Raw genomic sequence first — 13,112 nt, 5'->3', positions numbered from 1 at the left:
AGTAATGACCAGAGTGCAAAAGCATGATCAGAGCAAAGAGCAGAACAGCAGCACTGCAAAGTGATGTCCTGTCAATATAACCTTTGTCCAAAATCCCTAAATACCTTTTCCCAGAGGTGGCCTGGTTCTGTGGCTGGCCAAACAAAGCCAAACGTGAGGATTAACTACAGCACTCTGTTTTCTACAAATTCTGTCAATATGTATTGAAATGTACTAGGTTATTTAAAATAAAAGTGTTTTTGCTAAAAAAAAGATAGAAATATTTCTTAGGGAATGCATTTTCATATAACGTTGCAAAATGCTCATATTGAACATGTTTTATGAACATATGTAAGTCTTTAGGCAGCTCATTTGGCCAAGATCTCAGTTAAATAACGAACAAATGCACATTTGAACCATACTTTATCAATATGCTGTCTTAAAGAATATGTGTGGTGATATTTTAACACAAAAAGCCAAAACCAACAATGGTTTGATCCTACTGGCACATGTTGCCTCTGTAGCCACAGTCTGATGTAGCATTTCCTTTTATCCCTTTTAGAAATGACAGTTTATACTCATGACCTATTTTATAAAGATTTTTCTCTTCAGTAGGAAAAAATAGGCTTGATCCTGAGCACTGAATTGTTGTGAGACATACTAATTCATTGTTGATTTTGGTCTTTTCATTGGATTTGTTGACTAACAAAAATAAAATAATTAAATATTAAGTAATTATTTTTTTAAAGCTGCATAATTTTTTGCCACTCAGAGGCAGCGCAACATTTTTGAAAAGAATGCTAATAGATCACCTGATATGTTTATCATGGTTGAAGTGTTAGCAACTGAATATCTTGAATGTCCAAGTTCAATATTTCATTCCCATTTTAGGCCTGTTTTTTTTTCCAGTCCATTTCTGAGAAATATATCCAGCTCTTTAGCTGCTTAATGCTCCATTATGTTGAGCAGCTGGGTCTGCTGCCACTGGCCAGGTAGCGTTTATCACTGACGACAGCTGCTCATTGCTGCTGGAAAATATATTGTCAGTGCAGAGAAGGATTAAAGCAAACAGCTACATACAATACTATGTAGAATTGATTAGCAAAATGTCTCTTTGTTTTTATTATACAGTATCACATTACTGGTTTTTATCAAAAGGCCATATTGTGAATTGCACTTTGTACTGGTAAAGCCCATTTAAATGGGCACTATATAGAAAGAGAGAGGGAGAGAGGACAACGAGAGAGGGGTCAGTCAGTTCTGAAAGGAGGGAGAGGAGAGAAGAGGCAAATGAGGATCACGCATTGAAATCTGGTATTGACTGAATCCACAGCTACGTGACAGTTTACTTTGTGTTTTTATATGTGTAGTATGTGTTCATGTAGATGAGATAGAAACACCTCTGATGTGATTCGGTGCAGTAGGTACATATAGAAAGTAACCTGGTTGGACATTTTCACTGGTGATTGTTACATAGATTAAGTTGTTTTGTTCTTTTTTTATTTCTTGTAGCCATATCGTGCTACAATGCGTCTTATTTTCTTCTTAGTCCTCTTATTATTCATCTTTTTCATGTCCTTCCTATACTTCTACAGCCACGAGCCCTGGGTGTCCATCTTGCAATTATCAAATCCTGCAGTCTCTTACGGCGACGCCGATTAGGACGCCAGTCTGGGCTCTGTGGCTGCTGTCAGAGTCTCCAGAACAGAGCACTGATTTGTTCCTTTCTCTTGTCCAGACCTCAACAACAGCTTCAGAGGCCACAGGTTAGCTCAGCTTATTTGGCTCATTTGAAGACTGAAGCACATTTAAGAAAAGAGCTTCTTCTGTCTAAGAACTGTTGCTTTGACATTTCCATTTGTTTGTACTGCTCTCCCTGTTGGAGAGCTGCTGAACACACAGGGACTGTTTTAGCTGCAGCCACCTTATGGCAGCACTGATAGCCCATATGGAATTCTGATCTACTCTGTAGTTTATTGTGTAGCATATTTCAGCTGCTGCTTTCTGCAAAAAAGCATAGTTTTGTGAAGCAGAAATGTCTTTTGTGTTTTTTTGTTGTTGTTTTTTTGCTGTTATCATTTCACATTCCCTTAAACACATTCTTACATTATGGAATCAGAGGTGGAGACTCAGGATGGAGGGAGTGCGTAGTAAGCCAGAGACCGTATCAGCCAGTCCTGGAACCCCACTTACAGACACCACAGAGAAGACAAGGGGCCAGACTGATTCTTTCCTTACTGCAGCTCGGCTTGTCCGCAGAGGATGGACGGAGGAGGGGAACGAGACAGGGGGGCAATTTTCCCATTTTGACTGCTACATACATCAACCCTCTCTCTCCAGGTCAGATGAAAATCAGGGTCCAAACCAGGTTGAAAAGGACCCCTGGAGCAGGTGGGATCCTGTTGTGAACAACAGGAAGATCTCTGAGGAGAGAGTGACAGGCATCGTGTATGTGTGGATGCCTGGATGTCGTATCACACGCAGACAGTCCAGGAGATTTAAGGCCCCACTATTACCAGTCATTGCTGAGATATAGGCTAGCTGCCATTTGCACCACAGTGAATTAAAGGCACATGCACATAACACTTGGCTGTGCTTCTTCTTTGTTAGAATAATGGTATTAGAATTTTGCCTATAGTCATATCCATGTTTAAATGGTGGACACTGATGGCATTAATTCGTGTGATTAAAGGAAGAGGTGTGCATATAGTGTCATGTTTATGCTGATTTTGTTCTATTCATTAAAATGCAAATACTTACAAATGTAAATGTGGGTTGGTGTTCTGATCTTGTAAGTACATTTAATTATGGGTACAAGAAAATCATTCCATAGTGATTAAAGGGCTTTGTTAACCTGATGGATATTTGGTGCTGATCCTCTTTGTCACTGCATTATAAAAATATCTCACCCCTTTGATGGATTATGGTTAACTACATAATAGACAGCTTTATAAAGCAGAAATATAATTTTAAGTTACTTGTCATTCCACACCACTGTAAAATCCATGTTTTTAAAATAATGAATGGGCAAAAATTTGGTCAGCTTTGGAAATGGTAGATATAAATTAAAACTTCAAATTTAATACAATTTAAAACTAAAATAATAAGCCGAGGCTATATAGAGTCTAGACAGTTAACAAGTTACCATGTTTGTAAAAAAAAATCCTAAATGGACCAAATATGTTGTTTAACTGGGGCAGCACGGTGGCACAGTGGTTAGCACCGTTGCCTCACAGCGAGAAGGTTCTGGGTTCGGGCCCCACCTGGGACCCTTCTGTGTGGAGTTTGCATGTTCTCTCTGTGCTTGCGTGGGTTCTCTCCGGGTACTCCAGCTTCCTCCCACAGTCCAAAGACATGTAGCTTAGGTTGATTGGTGTCTCTAAATTGCCCATAGGAGTGCGTGTGTGTGGTTGTTCGTCTATGTGTTAGCCCTGCGATGGATTGGCGACCTGTCCAGGGTGTACCCCACCTTCGCCCGATTGCTGGCCGGGATTGGCTCTGTAAATGTTTTTCCTGAAAAGTACTGGCACTGTTGTTATGCTTTGTCTGCTGATTTCAAACACAACCCCACAGTCTTAGGTTTTTCTTTATACTCTTGGGGGTATTTTTTTGCGTGGACGTACCCCACTAAAGGAGTTGCTCTGAGTATCTCCACCTGTCCCCGATGGGGAGGAATTTGTTTTCTTTTTTTCCTCCCTCTGAGGAAGTGCTTTTTACTACAAATATAATATACCTTTGCCACATTTGAGCTTTTGCTGGTGCTGTTTCTACATTTTTATAAGAGCGACAATGCAGTTTGTTTTTTGACCCTTGAGCAATGAACGCTACGTCATTTTCAGGGAAGGAGTTAATGATTGTAATGCTGATCATTACAGCCTTTTTATTTATTCAGATTTTTAGTTATATATTATTGTTTGTATAAAAATAAATGCTGAAATCAATTCACACATTGTACCAACCATAAAAGTTGCATCTAGTCATGCACTGCACACCTGACCTGCTGCCCTCCTGCTCAGACAAGCTGCTCAGCCTCCAGTGAAGCAGCAGCATCAGAATCCTCTGTCTGTAAAGACAAGTGAAACCGTTTCCCCACTTTGATAACAGTGATGAAAACTGTTTATTACAGTACCGGAGCATAAGCAAAGCGAGGTTTCATAAATACGGTAATTATGTATAGTTTCATATGCGTTTACTTGATCTGAGAATTTCAGTTTTTTTGAAACGCCTACTCTGTGGAGGATGACAATAGCAATACATACAGTCATGGCCAACAATATTAATACCAAAGAATTTGTGATTGCAATGATTTTCTGGGAGAAGTGGTGTGTTATTTGACAGAAATGCAAGGGTGCCAGTAATATTGGCAATGACTAAGTGTATTGCCAAACACAGAAATTAATTAATAAAAGTATACAGAAATACATATTGCATAAACAAAAACTGACAACAAAAATAACTGACAAAATAAATTCAGAAATAAATAAATTGAGAAACAAGAAATAAATGCAGAAAGAATTCTGGCCTAAGGTGTATGCAGGCAATATCAAAACAACGGGAAGTTAGCTGTGGTGGTTTGGCTATTAACGTGTAAAAGTAAGGCAGGAAAATTTTGAAAAATAGGTGAACTAAATATCAAAATACTATATATTTCACTTTTTCCATTGACAGTTCACTGAATGGTGCTGTAAGATTTTTCTCTTCTCGGTACACACGGCAGAGGGCGCTGCTTTACATGCTTTGCACAGCCAAGATTAATTGAAGGAGCACACTGGTTTATCTGTTAAAAACAACTTGTTTATTTGGCATCTACATTTCAGTTTGTTATTTCACAATTAAAGGAAAGCTGAACTTAAACATTAAGAGATGGCAGTACAGGGAATTTATATCCTATAAACAAGAAAACAACAGGAAAGAAGACTGCAAAAATTGTCGTATCAAGGTTCGGTGAGTGCAAAATAAAAATCTTGATACCAACTCTGAAGGTTGATGCGCATTTATTTCTGCAGAAAGGAGCGAACTCTCACAGAGTGTCAAACATAACAGGCTGTAGGAGCTGCATTTCCTTTTTGGTTTCATTGTTCGTTTTCGTTCATTATCTCTATTTACTTGTAAATAACCTGGCTGTCATGATACATCAACAAAATCAGTTAAGGTCATATGTAACTGTTAGGAAACGTCTGTCACACAGGAAAGAAGCTGTAGTGTTTCTCACTAAAGACACTGACACAGAAGTTTGTCTGGTTTCACAGACACACACATGACTAAAAAGCTGCAGTGGCTACGATGCTGATAAAGATGCTAATATTTTTCATCACACTTTGCCATCACTATGAAATGCTTACTGAAGTCACTTGTAAATGTCTAGAGCAGATGACAGTAGTTGACTACCACAGAAAAGAAAAAACACATTAACCACGTGGACTTAATGAAACTACAGTTAACAGCTTACCAAGCCTCAGAAACCAAAAGGATGAAGGCAAAGCATATGAAAAAGTGCATCTATAAGCAAAAAGATTCACATTAATGTACAGTGACAGCAGAAATTAGAGGAGCAGGACTAGGGACAGAAGTGCAACTGTACAGGGAGATGCTCGAGTTTTCATCTGAAATGCAATGACATCAACTATTCAAATGTTTGCCTCTCAATAAACAATACATTTCTGGTTAAAAAAATAAAAAAAACAGTAGAGATGCTTTGCCCAAGCTCTGATTCAGACCCAGAAAACAACCAGCCCTATGGGTGCCAGTTGGCAGACAGACAAAACCCATATTTCAAGGAGCATCTCACACACACACTGTCAAATCCAGGCTCATTATCTCTATTTGCTTGTAAATAACCTGGATGCCATGATATGTCAATAAAAAATATGCATGTTTTACATCAATGGACATTATTAGTTAAGAAAAATTACAGAGTAAATGCTGTATTCAAGCCATGCTGATAATTTCTCTGTGTATCAGAAATGGAGCTTGTTCATGCTTTCTCCATTTACTCCACTGTTTGGAGAAAACTTGTATAGCTGGTACACATGCATCAGTACAACAGAATAAAAGTTCTAATGCCCTTAAAGATGTTCTTTATTGTGATTAAGCAGTGATGCAGACTGGATTTGTCCTTCTGGAAACAATATACAGCGACACAGTTGTTAAAATTTGAACAGCAAACAAGAAAGTCTTGTCAAAGCTATGATACATATGGTGATAAATTTCTTCTCATTGATTTTTGTCATGCATATGAAGGTTAACAGCCTAGCCAACTAGCTTATAGCAACAGGTTTATATGACCAGTTTGACCGTGAGGGGTCAGCTTTAAGCTACAGTACTACAAAGTCTTAGGCCACCATCAGTTTAGCTGTTTTAGCAAGGTTGTAAGGATAATTTATATTTATTTCTCAGTCTCTTTATTAAGATATAATCAGAAAATACAGGAAATATGTACACAATGTAAAAAAGCCACTAAATTGTCAGAACCAAATGGCTTCTGCAGTCCAAAGTCAGTATTTCATGTGACCGCCACACAGCTTGAATTCTTTTGGGGATGCTGTTTTGAAACCATGACAGACCCTCCACCATGTTTGAGTGATGGCCGCTTTCTTCCACCTCTCCAGCTCTTCTTCTCTTACACTGTCAACAACTGGACCCAAACCTTTCTAACCTTTTTTTAATGCTGAATCAGTCACTTAATTTATACAAGAGCAGTGCAATCATAAGACTATATTGATCCCTGGTGGGAAATCCACATGCTATCAAACCATATGTTAAGTACTTCAAATTATAAGTATATAAGGTATTTAAAATGATCTCCAAGTTTACTGGATGCAATATTAAAGTGATGAATTAATACATCAATAATCCGCATGATCCAATAATATAAATCATTGTGACGTGCAATTCTGCATAATGAGTATTTTTACTTTTGGTACTTCATATACATTTTGATGCTAATACTTCTCACTTAAGTAAAATTTTGAGTGCAAGACTTACTTGTAATAGAGTATTTTTACACTGGTACTGTTACTTAGAGAATCTGATTACTTCTTCCACCACCAATGTTGACATTACATAGTGTAGTAGTGACTAAAAACATGCTTTAAACCAAATTTATGAGGGCAACTGTAGCACGGAGCAACTGCAACAGATGATGTTCCTCTAAGAGGCCATAGGAATGTTTCTGCTCCGCACGGCTGAGTCAGATGATCACACCAAAGACTATGTACCAAGGAGTTATTGCTATAATATATTATTATTAAAAGGATTATAAAAAGATTATTAGGAATAGGGTGTTAACAGGGTTGATTGTGTGGGTATATTTACTGTATTTTGTGGGTATCTACTGTAGTGACACTGTTAGATCATACAGGCGGTATTGTCCTAATAAACAGGTTCAGTCAGGTGTGTAAGTAGGATTACATGCATTACATAGAGAAATTCATTGTGACAGGGCAGCTGCCTCTTTCTCTCTGACGACTTTACACACTGCACAGGTTTGTTAAGCTGTCCAACATTTTAGTGAAATCCTCTCCAGAGTCAGATGAGAAGATGGGTTTTCAGGCTTAGGCATTAAAAAAAAAAAACAACAACTTATATTTGTAACATCAGCTAACTAGCTTTCTCAGCTTAGCTTAGCCAATTCAATATGTGTTAGCTATTATCTCAGTTTCACCTGTGTGCGTCTAGTACACAGAAGTCCAGGGTATGTTTGGCCTAGATTTACACAAAGAGTGGAATTGGGGGAGAAACTGCCATTTTAGCTTCACCAGAAGAGAACAACACGCTTTCCAGTGACCTCAGTGCCATCTGATGTTGTATCTTAACGGTCTACTCTTGTGGGTCTTTGTCCCTACAAGAACTTTACAACCTATAACCTGACCTTTTCAGAACCTGTATGTCTTTAATTTTAGGTTCTGTCTTCATTGTGTTTTACAAACCAGAATGATATAAGTCACTTTGGTAACACTTTATAATAAGGGTACAAATCATATGTTCAACTAATGCCTGACTCCTGCTGGTTTCATGCATGAATTATTGCAGGATGTATCATGAATTCCTGTTACTCACTATTAACAAATAATCAAGTCTCAAGTGCTTTAGAAAATGTTTGGCAGTAATGTTAAGTGTACACAATGTTGTTTGCTAAAACTCTGAAGAACAGTGGTATGGTCCTTTAACGGCTGAGATTACGATTGATGATTATCAGTGGAATGTCCTCATAATGATATGTATGTTTGTACAGCAGGGACATCTATCAGTTGACTGGACTCCAGTGTGTGTATAGACTATGACATGTGGGTATTCCAGTGTGTGATACAGCATGTAATATTCATATCGAGTCAGAGCGGGTTTTTGTTTGGCAGTGAGTATGATGTTTCATGCGCATGTCCTTGTCTATATAAGCGCTTCATGCAGGGCTCTGCTTTGCATCGTGTGTGTGCAGGCTTTGCATCACTGCTTTACTCCATCAGCGCTCAGGTTAACCAGCTTCCGTCGGGGTGCAATTAAGCTTACTGAGCCCAGGCAGCGTGACACGTCCATGTGTGTAGATGTCACGGTCAGAGCCCTGGTTCATCCGTTTGACCAGGTTCTTCTCATAAAGCAGTGGGTGGTAGGCGCCAAGTGTGCAGGCGGCGTCGTAGAAACGCTGGTAGTAATGGCAGAGCTCTGTCTTTCTCCGGGATGGCAAGAATTCGTAAACGTGCACCACCTCGCACAGTGACATCATCAGGACAGTACCTGGGCATGATGCAAAGGAGATTTAATCTGTCTGACACAAAACTGTTTCAGTGCACTGAGGTTTGTTGGTGCTCTACTGACATAAATTGTGGTACTATGCTGAGGATTTTGTTAGATGGTTCACCATATTATCCTTACTGTCTTGTATTTTTATCAATATGATTAAAATGAAACAAAAAATGTTCCCATGCAGTTAACAGCCAGGAATAATAAAAGTAAACAGTTAACTAGGACAGCCTACAGTGGTGTTATGAGAAAATATAACTGAGTAATCAGGAGGTGGAGACAGCTGACTTACCGAGAAATCCGGAGGAGGGTGGATTCTTCTGGATCAATTCAGCCATGTTGTCTTGTATTCTTTGCCAGACCTGCCACTCAAAACGAGGATGTAGGATGTAGAAAGGCTGCAGAGGATGAAGCCTTCTGTATTTCTGGTACTGGGTAAATATGGGATAGTCTGTCCTGTTGTACCACTGTAGAAGGGATGTATATTATTGTTAAGACTGTAACCTTCACTCAGAACAGAGGTTTTAAAACTGGGAGTTGAAGGGGAGAGACATGAGACAAGGACGCTGCCTGAGGTGAAATATGCAACTGGAGTCAAAAATCATACTCCTCTGTCCATTCAGAACACACAGGCATGAAACACATTTTTAGATTCAGTGTGACTTTCACTTTCTGAGGATATCATTATGTCCATTGTCTTGATGATGCTGTTGATGAATTAACTACTAAGAATCCACTAACTCCAGAGCCTGCCTGAGAGTCATCAGGGTTTTTAAGTTTTCTTCAGTATCAAAGTAAACCAGTTATATTTGTCTGTACATCCATGGGTTCACTGCAGTCAGGAACTGTTAATAGCTAATTTGGCATAAATGAAGATATGCTCTATGTCATGTAGCCCTATGTGCTCCACCTGTTTTGCACAGATGAAATTTCTGCTATGACTCAGTCATTAGTCTGCACCATTAGTGATTGGGAAAAATGGCACAAAGGTTTTTGTCAATGACATTCAGTACACGCTATAATAAGTACAACCCTTGTTTTCTGTAGGTATAATACACAAATGTCACCTCATTGAGGTCAGCAGAGAAGGGGGCAGGGTCCCAGGCCACAAGAACACCTGAGCTGTACAGAGAACTGGAGAGGAAACGATGTTCATCAGTCGCCATCACCTGTAAGACAGACATATTTATTTTATGTATCACCTATATCTATTATCTAAGCATCTTTTCTTTTGTGAACCTCTCCAATGTGTGCCTCAATTTCACACTCATTGAAACTGTGCTCTTCTTTAGCGGTGCTTTCATTGCCGTGTCTGGTGGTTCAGACAGCATTTTTATATGCAAATGATTGATTAATGGGATCAAAGTGACAAAACTGAAGTCACACTTGAAAACAGTTATGTGGGTAAAATACTCTGTATTCCATTTAAATATAAATCCACAAATGGTTTCTCATGGTGACTAATGGAGATGATTCACACTCAAGAAGTATTCAAGCCTTTGTGCCACATTTTTGCAAGGTTTGTTGTAGTGAGTTGCTTTCACTGCAAAGCTTTACATCTAAAAAGAAACACAAGCCACTCAAACGTTCACAAACAGCTCAAAATTTGTCATTAGTTTCTATTATCATTCATCTTGATCGTCTCAATATAAAGCCTCTACAGTAAGAACATGAGAAACCTGGTGTAGGTCTGACACACCCACACAGACAGCTTTTGTTTTTACCTGTGAGTTGATGAGCCGGATGGTGGTTTTAGAACCAACATCTTTCTCGTAGCCGACGGTGGGTGCAGCATTGAAACGCAGCACAGCTTCATGTGAGTCTGTAATTTGTAAAAGAAAACATTTTGGTAAATATCTCCCCAGGTGTTTCCCTTCAGTGGCACCCCAAATAGTTCTGATTTTGCTAGAAAAGTCTTTAATTAAATACTGTTTCAGCCAGTATGGCAAAATTAAGTGTTATAGAAAAAAGAATGCACCACCACCAAAAAACATGCAGTTGTCAGTCTTGTTTTAATAAATGGAAAAGGTCAAACGGGAAATAATCAACCTCTTGCAGAGTTGCCTGCAAGTTTTCTGCTTAACAATTTCACAATAAGCCAGAATTATTTTGGAAATTACATATTAATTCATGGTAAGGTAGTGATGTATAAGCAATTATAATATTGCATGTATACCACAAGCACCAAACCAGTCACTGCTAAATATCACTGCTTTCAAATCTGACATCGTCTAAACTTAAGCTGTTGACAGAGCTCACAGTCCAGTACTCAATCATATATGCGTTTTAAATTCAAGCATAGAGAGACACTTTGGATCACAGCTCGGTATATAAAGCACGAATAAACCACAAGCTGTCTCCCACTGACTTATCTGTCAATGTACAGTGGGTTTGCTTTGTTTCTTTGTTTTTTAATGAATGGAACTGTTGTTTTGGACATCATCGTTTGAAAAGGCCTGGATTCAAGCGCATAAACATAGTAAGAATTCTTGACTGACAAAACACACTCCTCTATTCATTCTGTTGTTTCTTTGTTATAAGAGACAAAACTGCCACATTGTCCATCATGTTCTTATACAGGGAACCTTGGTTATATGTTATTTAAACAACCATGCAAAACTATCCCACCTATCTCTTTGCCCAGTCCAGAGTTGCGGAGTGACCCTGCAGATGACACCACAGCACAGCTCTTGTAAGGCCCGATTTCAGAGGTCAGGGGCTTCGGTGGCAGCTGGGTGGCCCAGGGCAATGACGAGAAGGGTTGGAGATCGGGGGTCAAAGTCATGACCTCTACCTTCTCCTTCAGTTGACAGAGCAGCTCAGGCCCACTCAACTTTGGCCTACCAGACACGCCGCCAGGACCAGAAACCTTAACTCCATATTTATTCATTGTCTGATGGAAATAAAGGTAAAACAGGGATATGAGACAGATCAGAGCAAATGAAAAAATTATTTGTTCAAGAATAACCTCTGAATAGACAGATATAAAAATTTGCCACAGATTTAGGACACTTTACCTTTTCACTAGCACCTTTATTGGCCTGAGTTAAAGATACTGTGTGAAAACAATTAATGTCAGCTTCTTCCTACTTGGGTGGCTGTGGCTCATGAGGTAGGGCAGTCGTCTCCTGACCAGCAAGTTGGTGGTTCGACTCCCGGTCTCCCTGCATGCCTAAGTGTCCCTGAGCAAGACACTGAACCCCGAATTGCTCCTGGTGGCTTGACTAGCGCCGGTGCATGGCAGCTTGTCGTCATCAGTGTGTGAATGTTGTGTGTGAATGGGTGAATGGTGTATCATCTCTGTAAAGCGCTTTGGCCAGTGCAACACACTGTGAGAAAGCGCTATATAAAATACAGTCCATTTACTTGTAACAATTGTTCTGGTTGCTGGAGTTTATCTATTATTATAATTTTTTCCCTCTCTGACATCCCCTCCAGGGAATCTTGTAGCTCGTTCTGTAACGGTGGGGCTCAAGGGAACCTGAAGAGTTGACTTTCTCGTAACATAAAAGCAATTATACTTGTCTTCCATGAGTTGGAGTTAGGAATGAGAATTTGCTGCTTATTTAAAATGCACCATTTAGAAGAGGCATTTCTTTACATTCACAGGACAGTAGAAACCTTTCTTCTATGGTTGAGAGCTGCTCATTCTCAGAAGGATTCATGAAAGAACTCAGTGTGAAGTACCATCTGAGTTCATTGTAATTCATGTCAGCATGGAGAAAACACCACAGCATGGCAATGTCTTTTTCCTGTATTTTCCGGCTCCTACTATTCTTCCTGTTTAGAATAAGTCGGGACAAGATCCCAACCCTATTGCTTTTTTATCTAAGGAAAACAGATACATACTCCCCCCTCATTCATAACTTCCCTGTTTGTGTTTGTACCCGCAGGCAGAGGTGGAAAGAGTAATAAAATTTTGCACTCAAGTAAAAGTACTGTTACTTCAGTGAAGTTTTACTGAAGTACAAGTAAAGTTACCAGGCTAAAAATCTACTCAAGTAAAAGTAACACATTAAAAACTTACTCTGGGTAAAAGTAACTGAGTTACTTTTTTTAAACAGCAGGGATTCTAGTATAGTTCAAAAAGAGACAAAGGGATATAAATCTCAGGACTGTTTTTAATTTAGGGAACACCTTTACAAATTAAAGTGCAATAATAGAATTTAATTTAAAAAAAAAAGAATAAAAACATACATTTTAAACATTAAGGGAGATAGTAATTCCAGTGCAGATCATCCCGTAAAACATTTTAAACAATACAACTTTTGAATATTGCATAAACTGTGCATTCAGTAGAGCAGCCTAGTGATAGTTCAGTAGTTTAAGTGGGTGTGTAAGAGGTATTTATGCCTATCTAGTGTATTCACTGCAGCAGACAGTGCTCAGCACTCTCC

At 39.0% G+C, this 13,112-nt stretch overlaps 1 protein-coding gene and 2 long non-coding RNA genes across 4 annotated transcripts in view; 2 read left to right on the top strand and 1 right to left on the bottom strand.

The window, feature by feature from the left end:
• Nucleotides 1–2,851, top strand: part of LOC109975059 (uncharacterized) — a 50,004-nt gene extending 47,153 nt beyond the window's left edge. For both annotated transcript variants that reach the window (XR_002277075.1, XR_002277076.1), the window contains exons 3-4: nt 1,575–1,745; nt 2,099–2,851. This is a non-coding gene — a long non-coding RNA (uncharacterized LOC109975059). The remainder of the gene's footprint in view (nt 1–1,574; nt 1,746–2,098) is intronic.
• A 3,430-nt stretch (nt 2,852–6,281) lies between these two features.
• st6gal1 (ST6 beta-galactosamide alpha-2,6-sialyltranferase 1) overlaps nt 6,282–13,112 on the bottom strand; it is a 15,870-nt gene continuing 9,039 nt past the window's right edge. The window contains exons 5-9 of the mRNA XM_020625574.1: nt 11,344–11,608; nt 10,440–10,537; nt 9,783–9,884; nt 9,008–9,182; nt 6,282–8,709 (exon numbers count right to left, since the gene is read on the bottom strand). Coding sequence (XP_020481230.1) covers nt 8,450–8,709; nt 9,008–9,182; nt 9,783–9,884; nt 10,440–10,537; nt 11,344–11,608 — 900 coding nt within the window. The 3' untranslated portion in view covers nt 6,282–8,449. The remainder of the gene's footprint in view (nt 8,710–9,007; nt 9,183–9,782; nt 9,885–10,439; nt 10,538–11,343; nt 11,609–13,112) is intronic.
• LOC109975060 (uncharacterized) overlaps nt 11,550–13,112 on the top strand; it is a 5,345-nt gene continuing 3,782 nt past the window's right edge. Inside the window, exon 1 of the long non-coding RNA XR_002277077.1 lies at nt 11,550–11,623. This is a non-coding gene — a long non-coding RNA (uncharacterized LOC109975060). The remainder of the gene's footprint in view (nt 11,624–13,112) is intronic.

Source organism: Monopterus albus, unplaced genomic scaffold (assembly GCF_001952655.1).
Source record: "Monopterus albus unplaced genomic scaffold, M_albus_1.0 scaffold360.1, whole genome shotgun sequence".
NCBI lineage: Eukaryota > Metazoa > Chordata > Actinopteri > Synbranchiformes > Synbranchidae > Monopterus > Monopterus albus.
The sequence above is the reverse complement of the archived record's forward strand: the minus strand, read 5'-3'. Positions and strand labels throughout refer to the sequence as shown.